General features: G+C 42.5%; 1 protein-coding gene across 1 annotated transcript; it reads right to left on the bottom strand.

The window, feature by feature from the left end:
* Nucleotides 1-12,593: 12,593 nt before the first annotated feature.
* ndufb9 (NADH:ubiquinone oxidoreductase subunit B9) lies at nt 12,594-24,386 on the bottom strand. The gene is made up of 4 exons (XM_084088354.1): nt 24,253-24,386; nt 21,521-21,713; nt 17,833-17,946; nt 12,594-12,793 (listed from the first exon to the last, which is right to left on the bottom strand). The coding sequence occupies exons 1-4, from the start codon at nt 24,369-24,371 to the stop codon at nt 12,662-12,664; spliced, it is 558 nt and encodes a 185-aa protein (XP_083944480.1). The 5' UTR covers nt 24,372-24,386; the 3' UTR covers nt 12,594-12,661.
* Between the last annotated feature and the right edge of the window lie 423 nt (nt 24,387-24,809).

Genomic DNA, 24,809 nt, shown 5'->3' with positions numbered 1-24,809 from the left:
GGAGAGAGAATTGTGTCTTTATTACATGCGAGAAAATAAATGATCTGAGAGAAAAAAAAAAGTTTGAGAGAAAAAGTTATCACACTGATAGCAAAAAAATAATAATATTTGAGACTAAAAAAAGTTTTGAGAGAAAGTATTTTCTCATAGAACATAAAAAAATATAAATTTGAAATTTTTAAAATTATTTCTGAGAAAAAAAATCTCTCTCAAAATACTTTGAAAAAAACTCTCAAATATATATTTTTTGCTATCAGTGTGAAAACATTTTCTCAAAAAAAAAAAAAAAGTGTTTCTCTCAAAACGCTTTTCTTTGCTCTCGATGCAATTTCTTGCTCTCGTGTCAGGATTCTGCTTTCACTGTGAGAATTGTGTCATGGGCGGGGCCACGTTCCTATTGGCCAGTCGGGTGAGCATCGTCTTGTCTTGGGAGTCGAACTGAATCATTACTAGGGTTGGGAATCGTAAGAAATTTTCCGGTTCCGGTTCCGCCAAACGATTCCGGTTCCGGTTCCCATTCAATAAAAAATATTAAAACAACTAATAAAAAAATAGTAGTAAGGGAAAAATCCACAATCCTTTTTGTGTTTATTTCTTATACTTGTCAAATGAGTTTGACAGACTGGTAATGTCAACAAATTCAACATATTATTAAGCAATTTCTGCAAAGAAATATTATTTTTTCTGAAGGAAAATAAAAATGTCTGCATTCTCTAGAATAATTTGGGACCTCTCCTAGCTTATTGTATCTCCAGCAGTGGAGAATACCTCTCAGAAGGGGTAGAATATGCTTGAACATCCTTGTAAGATGTGTGCAGAACAGATTATTTTTAAAATCGTTTTGAATGATTGATTCATAAAGACTTTACTTGTTTCATTACTGGATAAATCAGCGCTCTAGCAGTTAATAAACAGAACTGCACACGTCTTGCGGAAGAACATTGTAGCCGGAGCTACTTCTCTCTGTTTATGTCTATGACGAGTCACGCAGGCACTGGGCTACTCCTCAGCGGCTGCGATCCGCCAGTCTAAAGTATAGTCCGAGTATAAACGCTTATTGCAGGCTTAACGTAGTAATTCAGGATAAGACAAAAACACGGTTTGAAAAAAAGGTATTCATGATGCACTCGCTCATTGTATACATGTTGTAAATTCTGAACACAAAGAAGTTACGGCGTCTTTATGAATGTTTTGAAGCATCAGTTATCTGAAGGCAGTGACTTTCAAAAGGTGATTTACAATATTTTGGTTGCTACCGTAGACATCAGTGTTTATACTCGAATTATAAACTTTTATCTCAGTACTTCTGTGATCATTTGAATATTTGTCACAGAAATATCGATACTGTGTGATTGTAAAGCAGCTGTTTCATATTGACAACTGCTCTCTCTGGGTAAACGACAGCGCAAACAGATTTGAATGTTCAGGGGTGAGATTTTTGTAATTTAGGAATAAGATAGCGTGGGTGTTTGAATCGAGATCTTTTAAAGATTAATCGTGCAGCTCTACTGTCTTTAATTCTCTCTCTCTCTCTCTCTCTCTATGCGTTGATATCTGACGCAAAACGTATTTGAAAGTTTGTCGTTTTGTCGCTATGGTTACACACACACACACACACACACACCGTTGGCGGTGCACTCAAAGTCATCTGTCAGTTGTGCAGTTACCCAAAATCTCCTGAATGAAGTTAAAACCCATGTCACTGGATGAAATAAAATCGATTAGCAAAAATACAGGAGGCTGCCGTGTGGAGGATATTGTCATTTCACCGTAAGGTTTTTTATTTTTAAAATAAGAGATGATCTAGGGCTGAAATGTGTTTTTTAAATTAAGTGATCAAAGTGCCCGTTGCCTCTGCGATCAGTGGCGCGATACAGTGTTTTCTCGTGTGGCTCGCGCACACGCCGCACTTTCTTCACTCGGACGCGCGCTTCAATCCGTTGCGGATACTCTATCTTTGTTCTGGTGAAATCACAAAACATAATGCACACAAACGTGTCCCTGCTTAATATACAACCACTGATGAACATAATCGGTTTTGAAGTGCAGATTAGAACCCAGAACCTCTAACACGCTTGGCAAAAGTTCTACCACTGGACCATTAAAGGTGCAGTGTGTGATTTTTAGCGGCATCTAGTGGTGAGATTTGTGAATTGCAAACAGCCAGTCACTCAAGGCCAATCCTTCAAATTGCAAACTCGAAGGAGAAGCTACGGTGGCCGGCGTCGGATCGGAAGATGTCGTTGTCTGAGTCTGAGTCAGCAGAGAGTAGCAAGTCAAGCAATGGGGTTTCTTTATATTATATTTTATATTCAATTATATTGACTTAATTATTCAGTAAAACCACATGTTATTGCGATTATTTTTACTTGTTCATCATTGTGTTAGTATTTTATTCACTGACTTTACCATAGCCTGTTTCCATGCATAAGATAAGAGCTAGAGGTCTGCACGTGTCGCAACGCAAAACAGTGCGATGCGGGACAAATTTTGAAAGCTCATTGCGGGAGTGGGCGGGATGATGAAGGTGCACTTGCGGGTGCGGGCGGGGGGGATGATACGCTGCACTCCCGCAAATTAAATGAGTGTAAAGCAAAATATATAAATGATTAAAGTAGCGTACATAATTTGTAGTTGTGAGGGAGATTCTGTTTGGCAGCAATAAAAACGTTTTAAGCAGCCTAAACTTGGATGCTGTCGTTTGGGGTAGGGCGGGGCCTAATCTCACGCACACTTGTTTAGAGACAATTCCTTCCCGCTGCTTCGTGTTCGAATTTGAAAGCTTCAAGTTCAAAATAGACAGCATGGACGAGGAACAGAGCACCTCTAGTGCTTCAGATATAGGCCTAAGCGCTTCAGATGTAAGCACTTCTCTAAAGAAGGCACATTTACTACAAAAAAATCACGAAACGTCAAATCAGACATTTGGCAGTCTTTTTCGGTTGTGCATGATGGAGAGGGGAATCAACTACCTTTTGCCTGCTGCGATAAATGCCAAAAGGTGTTAACATACAACGGACACAAATCGCTTTTTTTTTTCCAAAACCTTTCGTGAGACAAAAAGTGAACATCCATCCTGCCTGCCATCTTGCGGGCGGGAGCGGGACTGAACACTGCGGGAGCGGGACTGGACATTGTGTCCCGCGCAGGTCTCTAATAAGAGCTATGGATAAGAGCATCAAACTAGCTAGGTAAGGGGAAATAGCTAACGTTACGATGTCCGAGGCGTCGTTCAGACAGCATGTTTTTCTCCACGTTTGCAGAGTCAGGGACAACCGGAGTATAATTCTGCTGCGTCTTTTTCTGCTGCTTCTCATTCAAGTTAGTGACGAAACGCGCTCTGTTTGTTCGCTGTCGGCTATGGTAGAAACATGACATCACGATATGTCGACCTTCATAGAAGGGGGTGCCCGTGGTTATGTAGATATAAATGACTCCTTCTAAGGCAGGGATGGGCAACTTCGGTCCTGGAGGGCCACTGTCCTACAGAGTTTAGCTCCAACCCTGAAAAAATCACCTGCCTGTAATTTTCTAGTAATCCTGAGGACCTTGATTAGCTTGTTCAGGTGTGTTTGATTAGGGTTGAAGCTAAACTCTGTAGGACAGTGGCCCTCCAGGACCGAAGTTGCCCATCCCTGTTCTAAGGTAATACAAACATAACGGTTCATTAGAACTTAATGACTAAAATAACCAGCTTCCGGCAGACGGCCTAAGTATCGATTTACGGTGGAAGAGTAACACTAGATCAGACGCACAAAATATTGACGAACGCGGTTGACAAGCCCTGTTTGTTTGAATCACGAGAGGCGTCACTTACCGTCATTACGTTGTGTGTCACTGCCTTTATCAAGCTTGGAAGAGCCATGACATTTTTTAATATAACTCTGATTGTGTTCGTCTGAAAGAAGAATGTCATATACACCAAGGATGACTTCAGGGTGAGTAAATCACGGGCTCATTTTCATTCTTGGTTGAACTATCCCTTTAATGCAGTGGTTTTCTAACCTGTCCTGGAGCAACCCAGCACTGTCTCCCTTATCTAACACACCTAACTCAGGTCCTGCAGTCTCTACTAATGAGCTGAGGAGTTAAAATCAAGTGTGTCATATAAGTGAGATGTACAAAATGTGTAGTGCTGGGGGTCTTCAAGGACAAGTTTAAAACCACTTATTTAGTCTGTGTGTTGGGTGAAAATATATACATACATAAAAATGAAACATCATGGAACTTAAGCTGGACTGTGACGCTATTTTCTTCTAGAAACAAACTTTGTTGCATTATTTTCCTGTTATCTCTGTAAAGCTGTGAAGGGTTACAAATTTAAGAATCTATTTCAGATATGCTTCCTTACATAACATTACGGTGAAGAATACTGATTTTAGCTTTTAAGGTTAAGATCTCAGCAAAGTTGCAATTCCTGTTTTCTCCTTATTGTCTTAAATGGCTCTACGAGCCCCAGTTTCACTCAGACTGATGGGCTTAGCACACGAATGATTCACTGAGAATCTCACCTTTTGTTCTGCAAATGGCTTTCGGACCCAAATGGCTCTTGGAGCCTTATGCTGATTGAATTAGGATTGGCCAGACCCTCACAGTCTAGGGTGTTACCTTAACCTGTATACTCATTTACATGCTTTGTTTGAATTTGTCTCCCCCTCCAAAAGTCCCTCCCCCTTGGAAGGTATATAACTTACAATGTATAATGTTTGAGTTAGATCATGTTGGAAGTACTACAGCAACGTACAGCGGAGTTCTCAATAAAGAATAACTTCTGTTGAACGTGATCCCAACTGTCTCCTGGTCTCTGCTTTGATGAAAGAAAACTTTACAACAGATGGTGCCGTGACCCGGATGGAGAAGAAGGAAACTCTCAAAGAACTGAATCTTGAAACTTCAAGCTCAAAGATCTCAACAAAGCTGACTGAGTTCCAGACTGAATCTTGAAACTTCAAGCTCAAAGATCTCAACAAAGCTGACTGAGTCCTAGACGATTTTTTTCTGTACAACCAACGATTCGGTGAGTTTCACTCCATTCAAATAACCAATGCAGACCAGTACAAATGTGTTTTTCCTCTGCGCCGTTCAGAGAAGAAGTTAACAAACAGCTGTAGAGTTTGGTTAACTAAAGATAAGCGTCTAAAAAAGTTTTTCTTTTAGAGATGAAATTTATTCTCTGTTTTTCAGGCAGGGAAGATTAGCATAAAGACATGCTAATATTTTGTATCCTTTGCTTTAGGCAGAGAAGGATTAGCTTTATGTGCTAATATTTTGTTTTATCCTCTGTTTTTTTGTCTGCAGGGAAGTTAAGTGTTAAGTGTTTGTAATTTGAAGTGTACCCTCTGAAGAGAGAAGTTTAGTGTTTGTTTGTGTGGTAACATAGAAATTCACAAAATGTTTAGGAAAAGTACTAAATTGATTACACCTCTATGGACAGATAATGAATTCAAGTCTGTTATCAGAGCACATGGACTCCATCGTGACTGAGAAAGTCAGATTGAATTTAACAAAGAAATTTGGCATTGAGGCAGACAAAGTATGGTCAATTGAAGATTGCAAGAAAGTGTTGGGTGCATGTATCAGGAAGAAAAATGTGAAAGGCATTATCTGTTGTCACAGAGAATTTAGCTTATCCATTGCACAAGAACAAGCTCGTTGTATTGATAAGTTAAAAGATCAGAACAACCAATTGCAGACTCACGTGTCCTGTCTCAAGACAAAGGTGGGCCATAACAAAGCCTCAACCAAATGTGATTTAGAAGACCAACAGTCAGATGAAAGCTATCCTGATTTACAGTCTTTTGATAGTATAGAGGACAATGTCAATGCAAATGTAAATACAGTTGAAGTGTGTGGAGCAAGACAAAAGCCTCAGGGAAAAGGTGTTGATGCAGTTCCATTTGCAACCCCCATACTGCAGCCACAAGCAGTCAAAACATCTTTAGGTCCTAAAGATATTGAGAGAATTGCTGAAAGTTTGCCATCAGTGCAAAGAAATTGTTCTGAGTTTAGGAGAGAGTTGTCCAAAAAGATGCGGCTCTATGATATGACTCTAGCTGAAGTCACCCAGCTAATATCACAGATCTTGACTGAGTCAGAATTCAATGATTTTGAAAGTGCTGTAAACAATTCTGACCTGCAACAAGCCAGTAAAGATGAATTGAGAGAGGAAGTTCTAAAAGTGTTAAAGGACATTGTTGGACCGAAAGTGGATTGGTCAAAAATCACTAATTGTGTACAGAAGAAGGGCGAAACTGTTTGTGAGTACACAGAACGATTCTGTCAGTCATCTGCAGTGTACAGTGGAATTGCAGACACTCCAGAAAAGGTGTTAGGTGATAATGGTCCTTTGGTTCGCACATGGTTTCATTGTCTTTTGCCAGAACACAGAAAGGCGTTGCCTTACTTAAACATCACATGGTGTACGAGAACCCTGGAAGACAACTTGGACAGTTTAGTCACTTGGGAAAGAGACTCTGATGTCAAAGAGAGAGTAAGAATTGCAGCAGTTACTGTTAAGGTCAACTCAGAGAAGCAAAAGAAACGCAAAAGTCCTAGAGAAGCCAGTTGTTCTTACTGTGGCAAGCACAGACATTTTGGAAAAGAATGTAGAAAAAACAAAAATAACTTAAGACAAGTTTACAATGTCATGCAGCTTTTACTACATTTGCTTGCTACTTTGAAGCAACCCCTCCCCTCCTCATTGGACTCGTGGGTAAGCTTTTTGAGGTGTTAACCATTTGGGCTGTGATTGCTTAAAGGAACACTTTGACTTTTTGGGACTTTGGCCTCAAACATAACTACCACCACCTACAATTATGCCCACAAATATTAATACAGACTGTCCATTACAGAGAAGCATAAGCATGCAGTAGAGATTATTATATAGCCAAATGTGATCCAGCAGTAAATAAAGATGTATGGCCTACCTTTTTTTTGATGTCAAGTAACTTTACTGAAGAACAACGTTTCAAAGAACTCTTCGCCAACTGGCTAACGTCAAATAATAATAAAAATATAATAAAGAAAAAAAATCTGTTGAACTGAGTAGGTTCATTCACTGTTTATTTGTGATCGTTGTGAAGAAAAAGAATAGCATCCACTGTTGAAGGCTTCAGGCTCGGAAATCAAATCAAAACTCTTTCAAAATGCAGCTTTTCCTGAAGTATTGGGAACTTTTAGTGACTCCTTACGCTCCAACTTCTCCCTGATGCTCTGCATGGTCAACTGTCACATAATGCATTGCACTCGCGTGTTCGCATATTGAGTTGCATATTTATAATATTAGCCTATCAATATAACAATATTCCATACAGTAGCCTGCACTCTGCACGTATATTATGGGCACGATGAAAGGAGAAAAGCTAAATGAGCCCGAGTCCGACCAAAGCCCAATCTGTAAAAAAAATAAAATAAAAAAAATAATTGACCCGACTGCTCCCAATAAGTGACAAAATAACGCCAACATTTTCCTATTTACATGTTGTGATTGTATAGTCACAGCGTGTACAAATAACATGGTCACATATTCTCAGAAGGCAAAGCACTGCTAACTTGGGCGGAGTGATTTGCTCGCAGCGCCTGAGAAGCCCCGTGGTGAGGAGCAGAGTTCGCTCAGAATTGGAGTAAATCACTCCGCAGAAGTAACAGTGTTTCGTCTTCTGAGAATATAGTTCCCAGTAAATGATGGTTGTGTCTCATGTGACCTTGTTATTCGTACACGCTGTGACTATACAAATCACAACATGTAAATAGGAAAACGTTGGCGTTATTTTGTCACTTATTGGGAGCAGTATGCTAGCTGTAGCCGTTTACCTCCAGTCTTTGTGCTAAGCTAGGCTAGCGGTGGGTGCGTCAGACAGAGTTACAGCACGCACGGAGATGAAAAAGGTATGTATGGACTTATCTAACTCTGGGGGATAAGGTGAATAAGCTAAAGTCCCAAAAAGTCGAAGTGTTCCTTTAATCTCCCCAGTAACTCACAACAAAGATGAAAGACTTATTGACTGTCACAGCCTTTGTTTGGGGGACATTCAATATACTCACAGCCTTAAATGTTATACTGCAGAACATTACAATCAGACACCATCCTCTGTTAATGATGTTTATTAGGACTGATGTTTCACTGGCGAATGGAAATGTGCCAATTTTCTCACACACTGTACAGTGTGTACACAACACAGGGACAGAATAGGACACAAAGACCAGTGCGGAGCCCATGGAAGAACCGAAGTGCAACAGGCCTCGGGGGTCAGCCATGTGGTGAAGATCTCCTCATCCCCCACTTATCCCCATCTCACTGGTCCATAGGTGTCAAATAAATTAAGAAACAGGGAAAGAATGAAACAACAGCAGACTCTGAAAACGATAGAACCATAGTGTTTAATCTGCTACAACCGTAGTGTTTTGAAGAAATACTGCTCTCTGTTTTTCTGTTTTCTGTCTTACAGTGTGCAGATAAAACTTGATGGCTTTTTCGAGATCCATATGCAACGACCGTCTCATCTGCGTATGAAGCCCCAACCTCAAGAAGACAACCAGACCCACTGCTGAACGAACTATCACAAGAGAAAATGAAAAATACACAACGCAGAGAAATTCACGGACCCTAAATTGCATGTTTGTTTCTGTGTCAGCATGCAATTACAGATGAACAACACAGAGCAAGTTATATGTGCCTGTAACTTACACCAGTTACAAGAATGAACTTTGTGTCTAAATTTGTATTTTTAGATAGATAATTTATAGATAGATAGATAGATAATTTATTGTCCCTTAACGGGAAATTTGTTCTCACAGATTATCATACAGCACACGCAACTGGCATGTAACAGCAACAACAAAACACATGTAACAGCAACAACAAAAACACAAAAAGGTGAATGTTCAACTTTGTAGCCTATTAAGGATTGAAATTGCAGATGGTACAAAGCTCTTTTTGAAACGAGCCCTTCTCCATGTTAGGGTCCTGTATCTTCGCCCGGAGGGCAAGAGAGTGAAGTGGAAGTTAAGGGGGTGCTCTGTGTCTGTTATTATTGTCCGGGCAAGGCGGGCTATTGCTCTGTCATTGAGTTCTGAGATGTTGAGTGTAGGGGAGTGTATTATTTTTGAAGCTATGTGTGTGATTTTATTCAGTTTGTTTTTGTTGGTGACTGACAGCATGGTGTAAAAACTGGTGGAGCAGTATAACAGAATGGGCTGGATAATACTTGTGTACAGTAGTAACAGAAAATGAGGGGCAATGTAAAGGGAACTTAGTTTTCGTAGAATATGCAGATGCTGTTGGGAGCGTTTATGGATGTCCTTTATGGGATAGTCAAAAGTGAGCTTGTTATCCAGGGTGAATCCAAGATATTTGAATTTCTCAACCTGTTCTATTATGTTGCCATGAATGGAGATCCGACTGAGACTGGGTGCATTAAAGACCAGTTCTTTTGTTTTCTCAACATTAAGATGGAGAAAATTGTCTGTGCACCAGTGTGTAAAGTGTGATATCGTGTCATGGTAAGCAGCAATGCTAGTGTGATCGTTGAGGAGAGCCAGGATTGCAGTATCGTCTGAATATTTGTAGTATGTTGTGATGGATGAAGGACTAATACAATCATTAGTGTAGAGTGTGTAAAGAAAGGGAGAGAGGACACAGCCTTGAGGAGCTCCAGTGTTGATTATGGTGGTGCCCGATGTAACAGACCCTATCCTCACAGCCTGTGGCCTGTTGCTCAAGAAACTGTGAATCAGATGGATGTAATGAGGTGCAACGCTGAGTTTACGTAGTTTTTTAATCATCTGATGACGTTGAATTGTATTAAAAGCTGAGCTTAAGTCCACAAAAAGAACTGCAGCAGAGTTACCAGATACTTCCAGGTGTTGAAGGAGGGAATGAAGGAGACATACAACAGCATCCTCCGTCCCTCGCCTGGCTTTATAGGCAAACTGATGTTTGTCCAGCTGTGGATTGACAGTTGACAAGATGGTGCGCAGAATCAGTTTTTCATAACATTTGCTTGCTATGGGTGTGAGAGCAACCGGTCTGTAATGGTTGAGCACTGATGGACGGGGTTTCTTTGGTAGAGGAATACAGAATACAGAACCGGGGAGAGTTCCATTGCACAAAGCTTGAGCACCCTAGCAGGGATGCCGTCCGGCCCCATGGCCTTGCCGATTTTACACCTACTCAGCTCCTGTCGAACATCCACCTCTGTAAACGGAGGAGTTGTAGGTAGATCTGAAGGAAGAGCGTTAAGTAGCTCATTGCAGACAGCTGAATAATCAGTGATGTCAAATCTGGAGTAGAAGGTATTAAGGCTATTTGCAAATGTTGTGGGGTTAGAAATAGTGCTATGATCTTGTTTCACATTTTGTCCCGTCAATATTTTTATTTTCTTGAAGGCTTGTTTTGTGTTCATCGTAGAAAACTCATGTTCTATTTTCTCTTTGTATTTAAGTTTTTCTTTAATAATGTCATTTTTTATCTGTCTGTCCAGTATTTTAAGTGAAAGCCAATCCTTGCATTGAAATATTTTCTGTTTCTCAGCCAGTTTTTGTTTAATCTGTGGAGTAATCCAAGGCCTGGAGTTAGGGAAAGTTTTGTATGTTTTTGTTGACATACAGTTACTTATACAAAACTTTATGTAGTCTGTTATAACGGACAGTCTCTCATCCAAAGTACCGTTAAAAACGGTCCAGTCAGTGCATGCAAGAGAACCTTGCAGACAAGCAATTGCATCCGCCGACCACTGTGGAGCGCTGTGGACTTGTGGTTTGATGCGCTTCAGTTCCTGTCTGTAACCAGGAAGAAAGACCAAAACATTATGGTCCGAGGAGCCCAGAGGAGGATGAGCCCGAACAGTAAATGCATCCAAAACATTTCCGTAACACAGATCCAAGACATTTCCCTTCCTTGTGGGACAATGCACATACTGATGGAAGGAAGGCAGTACGCCGTCAAGACTGCAGTTGTTGTAATCGCCCATATAAAACACCGGGGCTCGGGGGTATTTACTTAACATTAAGTTAGCATTCTCCGCTATTAGCTCTGCTGCTGCTTGTATGTTCGCATCAGGTGGACAGTAAACACACCCAAAAACCACCGTGGGGAATTCTCTTGGAAGATAGAAGGGGCGTAGCGATAGTGTTAATATCTCTACGTCCGGTGTGCATATGATACTGTGTATTTTTATGTTGGTGCACCAGCGCTTGTTTATAAAGACACATAGTCCTCCACCCCTCTCCTTACCTGACTGACGGGTCCTGTCAGCCCGGACGGTCAAGAAGTTGTCCAAGTTGATCTCAGAATCCAAGATGGATTCATCGAGCCAGGATTCAGTTAATGCGATGATACACGCGTCCCTGAAAAGTCTCTCCCCCTGACACTTGGCATGAAGTTGATCCATCTTTTTCCGGAGGGAACGTACATTGGCCAATATGATAGAAGGCCAAACTCTTTTGTGAGAGTTGTTAAGAACTCTCAAAGAGGGGACTGAAGGGTTACAAATTTAAGAATCTATTTCAGATATGCTTCAAATATGCTAAAAACAGATAATACTGATTTTAGCTTTTAAGGTTAAGATCTCAGCAAAGTTGCAATTCCTGTTTTCTCCTTATTGTCTTTAATGGCTCTTCGAGCCCCAGTTTCACTCAGACTGATGGGATTAGCACACGAATGATTCACTGAGAATCTCACCTTTTGTTCTGCAAATGGCGTTCGGACCCAAATGGCTCTTGGAGCCTTATGCTGATTGAATTAGGATTGGCCAGACCCTCACAGTCTAGGGTGTTACCTTAACCTGTATACTCATTTACATGCTTTGTTTGAATTTGTCTCCCCCTCCAAAAGTCCCTCCCCCTTGGAAGATATATAACTTACAATGTATAATGTTTGAGTTAGATCATGTTGGAAGTACTACAGCAACGTACAGCGGAGTTCTCAATAAAGAATAACTTCTGTTGAACGCGATCCCAACTGTCTCCTGGTCTTGCGTCGATGAAAGAAAACTTTCCAACAGCTGCTTCGAAACACTATGTATAGTAAAAAGCGCTATATAAATAAAGCTGACTTCACCGAGACTGATTGGCGTGTCATCAGTTTTGCTACTTAATGTTTCCTCATGGATAGATGTGAGCCATTTGAGTTCAGTTTGACACTTGAGGTAATTATATTAAGTTTTTGTGTTTTCTGAATGGTTAAACCGGTGTAAAATGAGGATATTTTGTGTAAAGTTGGCATGTGTCTGAAAGCTGGGGAAGTGAATTAAATGTTTTGAGAACTGAATGAATGGGTTGGGGAATAGTGCCAACTGAATCAGTTATCGTGTGTGTTAGCAGTCGAGAAAAAAACGTAATCACAACATTAATGTTTTGATGTTGACAGCCCTAATATATTTGCATTTATGAATTGATAAATGCAGACAATAGAAGATTGTTTAGTGATTTGGATCAATAAAAGACTGAAGTGCTGCAGGACTAGCCAACAGTAAACACTGAAGTGATCTGATTGGCTGCAGGATCAGCAGAGGCCAATCAGCTTGTGCCATGCAGTGATGATGTGTAAAGAACCTCTAGATGAAAAAGCTGAAATCAAATGAATGCAAGGGAACTGATTCACATAATACTTTATTAGACTGATAAGGATTGAGCAGATAGAGGTGTTTCCCACAGGTCCTCCTCACATGGGCCGCTCTCGGGGTCGAGTGACGAACTGCCACCACAGTGGAGGAAGATCCCCTTCCCTGCGGGCCGGAGGAAGAGCCTCAGACTTGGGGCCCTCGGCAGGGGTTTCAGCCTGGAGCTGCTGGACCTGCAGAACAAGAGGATTCAGCATTACTGGGGTCACTGGGGGGATTCAGCATTACTGGGGTCACTGGGGGGATTCAGCATTAGTGGGGTCACTGGGGGGATTCAGCATTACTGGGGTCACTGGGGGGATTCAGCATTACTGGGGTCACTGGGGGGATTCAGCATTACTGGGGTCACTGGGGGGGATTCAGCATTACTGGGGTCACTGGGGGGATTCAGCATTACTGGGGTCACTGGGGGATTCAGCATTAGTGGGGTCACTGGAGGATTCAGCATTAGTGGGGTCACTGGGGGATTCAGCATTAGTGGGGTCACTGGGGAATTCAGCATTACTGGGGTCACTGGTGGGATTCAGCATTAGTGGGGTCACGGGGGATTCAGCATTACTGGGGTCACTGGGGGGATTCAGCATTAGTGGGGTCACTGGAGGATTCAGCATTAGTGGGGTCACTGGGGGATTCAGCAGTAGTGGGGTCACTGGGGAATTCAGCATTACTGGGGTCACTGGTGGGATTCAGCATTACTGGGGTCACTGGGGGGATTCAGCATTAGTGGGGTCACTGGGGGGATTCAGCATTACTGGGGTCACTGGGGGATTCAGCATTACTGGGGTCACTGGGGGGATTCAGCATTACTGGGGTCACTGGGGGATTCAGCATTACTGGGGTCACTGGGGGGGATTCAGCATTACTGGGGTCACTGGGGGATTCAGCATTAGTGGGGTCACTGGAGGATTCAGCATTAGTGGGCTCACTGGGGGATTCAGCATTAGTGGGGTCACTGGGGAATTCAGCATTACTGGGGTCACTGGTGGGATTCAGCATTAGTGGGGTCACTGGTGGGATTCAGCATTAGTGGGGTCACTGGGGGGATTCAGCATTAGTGGGGTCACTGGAGGATTCAGCATTAGTGGGGTCACTGGGGGATTCAGCAGTAGTGGGGTCACTGGGGAATTCAGCATTACTGGGGTCACTGGTGGGATTCAGCATTAGTGGGGTCACTGGGGAATTCAGCATTACTGGGGTCACTGGTGGGATTCAGCATTAGTGGGGTCACTGGTGGGATTCAGCATTACTGGGATCACTGGTGGGATTCAGCATAACTGGGGTCACTGGGGGATACAGCATTACTGGGGTCAATTACTGGGGTCACTGGGGGGGATTCAGCATTACTGGGGTCACTGGGGGGATTCAGCATTACTGGGGTCACTGGTGGGATTCAGCATTAGTGGGGTCACTGGGGGGATTCAGCATTACTGGGGGATTCAGCATTAGTGGGGTCACTGGGGGGATTCAGCATTAGTGGGGTCACTGGTGGGATTCAGCATTAGTGGGGTCACTGGGGGGATTCAGCATTACTGGGGTCACTGGGGGGATTCAGCATTAGTGGGGTCACTGGGGGATTCAGCATTAGTGGGGTCACTGGGGGATTCAGCATTAGTGGGGTCACTGGGGGGATTCAGCATTACTGGGGTCACTGGGGGGGATTCAGCATTACTGGGGTCACTGGGGGGATTCAGCATTAGTGGGGTCACTGGAGGATTCAGCATTAGTGGGGTCACTGGGGGATTCAGCATTAGTGGGGTCACTGGGGGATTCAGCATTACTGGGGTCACTGGGGGGATTCAGCATTAGTGGGGTCACTGGGGAATTCAGCATTACTGGGGTCACTGGTGGGATTCAGCATTAGTGGGGTCACTGGTGGGATTCAGCATTACTGGGATCACTGGGGGGATACAGCATTACTGGGGTCAATTACTGGGGTCACTGGGGGGGATTCAGCATTACTGGGGTCACTGGGGGGATTCAGCATTACTGGGGTCACTGGGGGGATTCAGCATTAGTGGGGTCACTGGGGGGATTCAGCATTACTGGGGGATTCAGCATTAGTGGGGTCACTGGGGGGATCCAGCATTACTGGGGGATTCAGCATTAGTGGGGTCACTGGGGGGATTCAGCATTACTGGGGGATTCAGCATTAGTGGGGTCACTGGGGGGATTCAGCATTAGTGGGGTCACTGGGGGGATCCAGCATTACTGGGGGATTCAGCATTAGTGGGGTCACTGGGGGGATTCAGCATTACTGGGGGATTCAGCATTAGTGGGGGCACTGGGGGGATTCAGCATTACTGTAACAAACAACCCAATTAGAGATTTCCTCATTTATGGGTTCATTGGGGTAACAAACTACCCGATTAACCGGAGTAAACTGAGCCGATTCACGATTCACATCACACTTCATATGGTAACTCGACCTGTGCTTAGTGAAAAACAAATGTCAATGAGCAGTACTTATAACCAGATTCATCACGATTTAATTATGGCGGTGGCGCCTAAGCAAACTGTTTCATTAGTTACTGTCTCAGATTAACAGTTTCGTCTTATGTGTTACTACATACAAATGTTAAACAAAGTAAACTATACAAAAATGTATTATAGCTTTTGCTTATATATTATTAATAACAGAAAGGCAAACACTATAATGCCTTCTGATTTACTCTCAGCATTAAGCAAATACACATTTATATAATTCAAACTAATCGTTTATATAATAAGCATTTAATTTCAGGAAGCTCGCAGACGTAAGCCACGCTACACTAGACACTGTAACAGTCCAGACTCTGCGGCATCTTTTTATAAACATGAATTCAACATATAACATAATAATGCATTCAAATTGTAAAAATATTTAAAATATGCATTCTTTTAACTTAGCCAAGAGGTCAAGCCGTGAAACACATTCGCAGGTAGGGCTTCACTAGACTCGGTTAAACGTGAATCATTTGACACGAGCTGGTGTTTCCGGTCTGACGTGTTTGCGTGTGTATGGATGTCGTCAGTGGACCGTGAGCGTGTGTTTAGATGATTAGATGATCTTCTGAAGTGTGTGTGATCGTGTTATTCTGCGCGTGATTGTGTTATTCAGTGTGAACCGAATGCGGACACAAGAGTCACGCTTCACTGGAGACTGTGTTGTATGAAAAATGAGTGTTTCCTTTTCTTTATTTAAAAAAAATAAAAATAAAAATACTTGAAATGGCAGAGTATGTGTTTTAAAGCCCTAACCCAGACAATTAATACCAGGTTTAATCTTCTGCAGTACAAGTGGATTATAAGAGTTTACATAACTCCAGAATAAAATGCCACCTAGAGATAGGAACTTTATATCATTGCTTATGGAAGTGTCCCCAAGTTCAACTTTTCTGGGAAAGGGTTTTGCATCGCTTGTGGTGAAACAATGTCCCCAAATGTCCTAATAGCGACGCAATGACGTATGGCGCATTACGTTCCCTAGCACGCACAACAACACCTGTCTGAGCGCGAGAGCAGCAAGTCAGCCTCCAATGATGATCTAGTACCTAAAAAGTTGCTACTTCAATAGAATTTTAATAATTCCCGCAGGGCTACCACTTATAATGCCGGAAGTCCCCCCGCAAACATTGATTCACTTTATCATGTACATTGTATGAGTAGCCTAAATGAATCCACACAGATTATAAAATCAAATCAATAATTTTAAAACTTTCTCCAAGACGCAGTTTTACCAACCGCGTGATTCAATCGTCGATTCCACACTCGTGTTTAGCAGTCAGGACATGACGGAATTGTCTTTTGTCACTTGCATCGTAACTAAAGTTTATCATTTTCACTTCTTTTTAAGTCTTAGTTTAAACATTTGCGATTTTAAACTCTTCAGTACTCTCGCGCGCTCTCTGAGAGATGTTTACTCTGCGTGCGTGCATACAGTAAAGCCGTCGCACAAACAGCTCGCGAGTAACAAAAGTTCTTTTTCACGGATTATATCGCTTTAACGGGGGGAAAAACACGCAAAAGTGTGTAAAAATTCCGGTCATGGTTAGTATATTCATAAACAGTCGGTTATGTCTGAAATAACCATAAAACGCGCGTGACAGTGTGACAGACAGTATAACGAAAACTGGATCCGGGCACTAGCTCTAAAAGTGACAGCAGCCATATGTGTCTGTCGTTAATGTTGTCGTCAAAACAACAAAAGATAGCTTTCATTGTAAGGAATCAGAATTCAGTGTTTTGGAGAAAAGCATTTATTTCAGTGTGATTTCCCCCCCACTTTCAATTCTTTTACTTCAATGAAAGGCTCGATTTTTGCGAATTTTTTTGGAATTAAAGTTCAAAAGGATAAACAATGTAATGCATTTCTTACAGCCATCTCTGATCATATTTACCAGAGTGCCAAAACTTATGACCACCACTGTACAGAACAGCTGTTTGTAGTGTTTGTTTTTCTTGTTTTTTTCCCCTCCTGTTTAATTTTCCCCCACAAAAATCAATAAAGTCAGTGTTTAAAATAAATAAATATAGAATTATAAATATATCACAATTGCCATTAATAATAATAAATAAATAAAAACATTCTGACAGTTCAGGCGGCCTTGTGAACCCGGTTAACTTGCGTTGCTGAGTTAAAGGTTTGCATGTAGAGATCAATAATACATTTCGCCTATATATTTTCTCAGATATTGTTTTTTAATAAAGGGCACCACCTGGTGGGGGTTCAGGATGTGCACACATGTGGAGAGAGACGACAGGGTTCACAGACACCTTAACTTGAGATTCTTTATTTAATAAACTATTTGATGATCAATCGAATCTGTCTACACTACAAGAGCCTTGGACAAGTGCATGTTGGGAAAAGTAGTACTAAAGAAGTAAATGGGGCTCATCCACTGCTTGATTACCAACATTCTTCAAAATCTGATCTTCTGTGTTCAGCAGAAGAAAGAAACTCGAACAGGGTTGGAGCAACTGGATGTAAATGACGACAGACACTTCATTTGTGGTGACCTGTCCCTTTAAGAACGTGCATGTAAACAAAGTCTGTGTCGTGTTGGTTTTGTCTTTGCTCATGAGGGATTGCTTTAAAAATAATGTTGTGAATGGATAAATCATTTATACTAACTGCAATATTTCACAAGATATGTTGACTTTAAGGACATATAGGTGTTAGTGATGGTGTAAAGGTGTAAGCATGTGGTGTGATGATGTGTGTAAGGAGAAGCACCTCTCGATCCCAGCTCTGAGCCCGAAGCTTCTTCCACTGCTCCCTCTTGGCAAAGTAATCCGGATACATGGCTTTCTCCGACGGGTGCCAGTGATCCAGACACCACTCAGGGACCTGGAGGAGAACAGGGAATCAATGACAGCAGGAACGAGTTGAGGAGTTCATCAGCTCCACAGATCGGGTCCAGTTCATGCCCAGACCCTGAAGATGCCAACCCGGGAACAGAGCTTTAATACGTCTCAAACAGTGAACATTAAATCATGCACATCTATTCTAGTAGAACCCATGCACAAAATCATGAACCTGTAAATGAGCATATTAGGGCCCTTTAAGAGGATTCCACATCTATGATTTACTCTCTCGCTGCACCTCAGTTTGCCTACCTATACTACGCCCTACAAGTATGAACTCTTTTTGTGAAGAAAAAGTAGATACTTTTGAGTGTGTAGTAGAAGAGTAGACAAGCTTTGGGAAACACTATCACACCATACAACTGCGTCTTTAACAGTTGCTCTCTGTCGCACCCGGACACTACTGGTGTTTTAATTTTAGTCTCGTCTTTGTGTCAAGCTGTCATTTTAGTTTTTATTAGTTTTAGTCACGTTCATACTCTTTCTAGTCTATGGTATTTTATCATCTTATATGTAGGGCTCGGTTAGGGAGAACATAACTCCAGAACATAACATAACTCCTAACCCTAACCCTAACAACAGCAGGAAATAGACATCGATCTCTTTATGATATCTTCATGTTTTCTACTTGATGTAAATCTCCACAAGGGCGAGATATTTAGGCTATGTTTGAGATTGCGCTGCCAGAGAAAGTGAAACTAAAAAAATCACCTGCGCGTGTGAAACGCGCTTTACAACTAAACTTGACGTGCCTTACCATGTCTAATAACAAGCACAAACTGTGTTAAAAAGAATTTGACATGCAAGTACAAATGTAGGCTCTCTGTCCTACAGCGTAACGTTTTCTACTTTACCACAGTAAAATAAAATCCAACTAAAATCTAAAATAAAATCTCCATGTTCTGGTGCTGATGCGGTGCTGATGCGGTGCTGATGCGGTGACGCGTTCATCTAACCGGAGGGAGACGCTGCCAATAATGCGCAGCTGTCACAAAGAACCGGCAAAAGTAATGAATAGTAATGAGATGAAGTTGAGGATGCTGACTCGTGGTCTTCGCAGTGAGCGCGCCTATAGAGAGAACTGCACACTTCATGCGCATTAGCCTGTATAAGCAGAGAGTATAGTCGGTTTCTTTTAGTTCTGAATTGTTTTGTTTAAAAGTAGACAATTCAAGCTTTCTATATGGAATAACTAATGGAATATTGTTAAATTCGCTGGTGACCAGATCGCAAACCAGAATTCAAAGCCGACAAAGCTTAAATGTATGGGTTCACGCACAGCTCTCTCATTCGGCGTGACGTTATTACATTTCGTCTCGTCTCGTTTTGGTCAATGAAAATGAAGCATAGTTTTTATTTTGCAAACCACAATGTCTCGTTTTTATTCGTCAACAATATTGCATCATACATTTAATTATAGTCATTGTCACATGACCAGCATTTACGTTGCGTCTCGTCTCGTTTTCGTCAGGTGATAAAGGTTCGTTGACGACAATATTTAGTCATAATTCGTTGACGAAAGCAACACGACCTGACACACAAACTGGCATGTCAATCATCGGAGAGAAGTGCAGAAGCTCGTCGATCTGCAGTCGTTGATCTTTCATGCGGAGACTCTCCTCATTTTAATGCAGAAGCATTTAAAGCTAATGGCCTAACGGATCTTTATAAAAGTCCACATCGTTATTGCAGATGAAATATAACACGGATAAACATTAGTCACTCAAACCCTCATCTAACCTCTCAGCGTCGGTCGCACATATCCGCCATGTTTTGTAGTTTTTTAACACTTTTTACCCGTGTTTGTAGTTCCTCCACCAAAGCGCAGTGGGTTGTGGGTAATATCAGCCGTTATAGTGAGCACGGATCCACACTTCGGGAATCCTCCGGGAACAGTAGACCATCCGGGGACTTCCGGCACACTCTCTTCAACACACTGTGCTTCGGGACACACTTATTCTAATCAACATTACAGTTTAGGATGGAGAGTGTGGACTTAGACGATCTCGTCAAGACTTTGAGAAGAAAATTCACAGTTCAACTTGAACTTTTGCACACCGCAAAGGAAAAACTAATATTTGCGTAATGCGTATGCTTTTAAGTAGGGCTGTCACTAACGACTATTTTGGTAATCAAGTAATCTGTCGATTATTTTGACGATTAATCGAGTAACCTGATACTTTTTTTGTGGTAATAAAAATAGACCTAGTCCTTTAAAATATCTTAAAATACATATATAACAACGAGGCAATAATAACTGGTTCAAATACAGGATCTAAAGCAAGTTATCATATGGTTAGAACACTGTTAAAATACATCATATTATCTTAACTTATGTAGGCCTATAAAAAAAAAAAAATAAAAAAAAATTATATATAGTGGCACGGTGTTATTACACTACAGCAGGTCAAATCCTTGATTAATATGGGACAAAAGACATTTAATTCAAATGTCCACTTACTCTTTAATAGATGGCCACTTCTTTTCCGATATAAATGCCACAGCTACCGCAGTGTTTCGAACAAGAACATGTGCACATCTAAACATGGAAACCCAGAGCGGGTTAGGGTTAGGGTTATATTTTAATTCTGGAATGGTGATGCACAGTTAGCATAGAGTCGTGCTGATGAATCCTCCTGTGTTGATTTACAGATCTGATGAAAGGGTACGCACCCCAAACCCAGAGATGTGGTTAGAGACGCTCCACGCATGATATCATTACTGTGAACGCAGCCGCTCTGAGACACACACACACACACACACACACACACGATAACAGCGCAGGTGTATTACACATGCAGGACATATATGACATGGTTTTAATACACTGCAGTCTAATAACGCGGTTCATGGACTCTCGTCGATGGAGCGCGCCGCTTCCCGTATTTTGCCGGTCACTCGACACAAGTACACTGCGATCGAGGATTTCTAAGAATCGAGTAGGACATTAGTCTTGCACTGTAATTAGACAACACACATTCCTCAGGCACAGCTAACCCTGCAGTGCTCGTAGCGAAGCGTTAGCGCGGTCCCCCACCCTGTAGCACTCGTAGCGCTCGTAGCGAAGCGTTAGTGCGGTCCCCCACCTTGTAGCACTCGTAGCGCTCGTAGCGAAGCGTTAGCGCGGTCCCCCACCTTGTAGCACTCGTAGCGAAGCGTTAGCGCGGTCCCCCACCCTGTAGCACTCGTAGCGCTCGTAGCGAAGCGTTAGCACGGTCCCGCACCCTGTAGCACTCGTAGCGAAGCGTTAGCGCGGTCCCGCACCCTGTAGCGCTCGTAGCGAAGCGTTAGCGCGGTCCCGCACCCTGTAGCGCTCGTAGCGAAGCGTTAGCGCGGTCCACCACCTTGTAGCGCTCGTAGCGAAGCGTTAGCACGGTCCCGCACCCTGTAGTGCTCGTAGCGAAGCGTTAGCGCGGTCCCCCACCTTGTAGCACTCGTAGCGCTCGTAGCGTAGCGTTAGCGCGGTCCCCCACCTTGTAGCACTCGTAGCGCTCGTAGCGTTAGCGCGGTCCCCCACCCTGTAGCACTCGTAGCGTAGCGTTAGCGCGGTCACCCACCTTGTAGCACTCGTAGCGCTCGTAGGACGTGCCTCCGGGCGAGTCGGGGAACAGGTAGGGCTGCGGGTGCTGGCTGGTCCAGAACTCCTCTTCTCCGGCCTTCAGCATCAGCGTGGCCTTCACCAGGTCCTTCTCATGCTTGTTCTCGTCGAAGCGCGCTCGCAGCAGACACGCGTAGAACCGGTACTTATCCCTGGAAGAGAACAGAAACTGCTGATGTTTAGACTGAACACACCGTTCATCTCCTATGCTGGCCATCTCTGACCGTGAAGACCATGAGTGGGACTTCTTTACCAGCGCTTAAACCTCTCAAATCATGCCTCAATTCTTTTGTGTGTTCATATACGAGGTGCCATAAAAGTTAAATTATATAAATGTATATGATTATATATATAATGATCTGTCCATGGGGTTAGTAAACTAATCTTGTTTCTGTTTGAATTAGGGTTATTTTTCTCACCCCATGCACAGATCATTATGCTTGTTTTAAGCAAAAACTCACTTAATTTTGATTAATTCCCCTGGAAAACAAGACATAATATCTTATCTAGTTTTACTTATCTAGTAAATGCATCTTGATTTAAGAATTTTCAGATGTTTGGACTGGAAACCAGACAGAAGTACTAAGTAAGAGAAGCATGTTTTGCAGTGTAGGGTTAGGTGTCCCAAAACAACAGACCCACGTATAAACTCACTATTCTTCTGTCACTCCCTCAGTTACCACACACATCTCACTCGCAACTAACCCGATAAAGAATATTAACGTAGCTATCCTAACCTTACTCAACTAGACCTTCCTCAATATTAGCTGACCTACTTTATTGAGCACTGTCGTTCCAGCGTCAGAGACTGTGGAAGTGATCAGAACTCGTCTGTGTACTGAGTGAAAGAGAATGAAGCCTACAGTATGTTCAACGCCTTAAACGCACTAGCCTATTTATAACTACCTAATAGTGTAGTCAAGGAACCGAAATTTCAGTATTCGGTACCAATACCAGTGCTAATCCACGGTTCTCTGACGGTTCTCTGTACCAGTTTCGCAGTTTGTACCGCTCTCTCCTTTCCACAAGCGCTAGCTCTCCCGCGGCGTCTGTCGATGTCCAACCCTTCCAGGCAATTTACTAGCGTTGCCATAGGAACGCTTCGGCTTTTGCCACCCGGAAGAACGTCTAATACTGAGGTGACGTGATGGTGAATTGTCGTATTATGAGCGTGCTTGCCGCGCGCCTACATTTGAAATAACGAATCTGCACGTGCAAAAAACACGCTATGTGAACGGCCGCTTATGGCAGCGTGGCATTAGCCTGATCGAAAATATTTCCATATGAGGCTGTTTCCTCCTCTCTCGTCAACGAGTGGGTTCAGAGCCGCCGCATTAGCCTTCAATGGAGTTGGACAAAAACTACGATAAAACCTGTTGGAAAGCATCTTTTGCAGTGATTTCTGTGTGAGCATATCAGTGAACACCCCTGACCACTCGCTGAGCTTCATGTATCGAAAGTTTAATGCGTTTTAGGAAGGATTGTTCCAGTGCACATAGGCTGCCATTGTGTAGGTGGGGGGGAAAGCGAAAGAAACCTAAAACTCTCGGGACAGCAGCATGTGTCCAAAGTTTAATCTTAACCGTTCTATTTCATCAGAAACGATCTGAAAACAGGGCTTTAAGTGTAAAATACCGAACTTGTCCTTTAAGTCAAAGTTAGTTTTGCACATGTAAGCAGATTTCTCTACCGTGAACGAGATCATAATGCTAATCCCCGATGCTGATGTACAGATCAAACGTTATATCTGAGGAAATTGCGAATAAAGTATTTATAAGTATGCTTTGAAATCTGGCAAAAGTGCTGATCATAATAGGCATATTAAATCAAAAATATAAATAAACAATACTAGGAAAATAGTTTCATTGTGGTTTATTGGATAGTGTGCAAACCTTTCCTATGACATGCTAAGCTTATAACATCAGCATTAAAAGTTAAATATCATTGCTGCTTTTTGCAGTGCACATTTTGTTTGGAAAGAAAACAATAATTACGTTTTCATCAGTTATTTTTTCTACAGTTCGTTCATCTACATTTCTCACAGATTTCTGCTCCTCCGAAATCAAATACAGACAGCACTGTGAGATTACATTTGTGTGAGAGCGTGTGTGTGTGTGTGTGTGAGAGAGAGAGAATAAGCCTAAGTGTTACCCGTTTAAGTGTTTTCGCCCACAAAGTGCGTATCTATAGCACGAATTATATTTATCGTACCATTTACACGCAAAAACTATTTTTCGCGTGGCACGATAAATAAAACTAATGCTATAACGTTAGATAGGCACTTTCACACACTCTGCCCGGGTTAGACCCGGCTTTAGGAGAGGTCACCCCGGGGTCAGCCAGGGGTCAGCACAGTGAGAAACTCCGTCTGAGATATCCCGAACAGCGAGGACTCAATATCAACACAACTCGAAGCTAGAACGACAAAAGACGCAAACAAACGCCTGTTCTGAACACGAGAAACTGAACTGGATTATATACAGTTTGATCAAAGCCATCGCCATCACGTAAATACATCTCAGTATATTTCAATGTCACTTTACATCGATGCAAATGTGTAGGAAAGGTCATGTAGTTCATATCTAACCAAACACAGGAGATCGACCGCAGTGTTTATGTTCTCAGATCGGCCGATAAACACGGATTCAAATATATACACCTGCAGCTATCATTTATAAAGCTAACCCTCACCTGAAGATGCACCAGGACTCGAGGTGTCTCAGGGATTTCTTGTAGAGTCGCAGGACCTTCTGCTGGTGGGTCAGATAGGCGGCCGCCATGTTGCGCTGAGTCGCTGCGGTACTGCGCATGCGTCTGAGCAGCCCAAAGATCCGAATCTTTAGTTTTGAATCAATGCTTCGGGAATCGGGTGGATTGAACCTGTGGTGAACTCAGAACCGCTACTATATGGGATGATTATAGTATCAAAATGATTAACACGTGCAAGCACACTTATCAATGAACTTGATACATGTTGCCTTTCAACTTGTGTGTGCAAAATTCAAAATTGAATGAATGTGTAGCAATTTGTAGAGAAAGTTTTGTGAACAAATGTTTTCCTTTGTATTAGTGTATCTTATACCATGGTCTGGGTGAATACTCGATTCTGATTGGCTGCAGGGTGTCCATTAAAAAGTGATAATGTACACCTAGGAAAGGCGTCCCGTCAATTTGCCTGATGACAGTTCTAAATGATTGCGCTGGCTCAAACTCACTGATCAACTGCTGCGGTCGGGTCGCTGTGGCCA

This window comes from Abramis brama (assembly GCF_963993115.1).
Source record: "Abramis brama genome assembly, chromosome: 17".
Lineage (NCBI taxonomy): Eukaryota > Metazoa > Chordata > Actinopteri > Cypriniformes > Leuciscidae > Abramis > Abramis brama.
The sequence above is the reverse complement of the archived record's forward strand: the minus strand, read 5'-3'. Positions and strand labels throughout refer to the sequence as shown.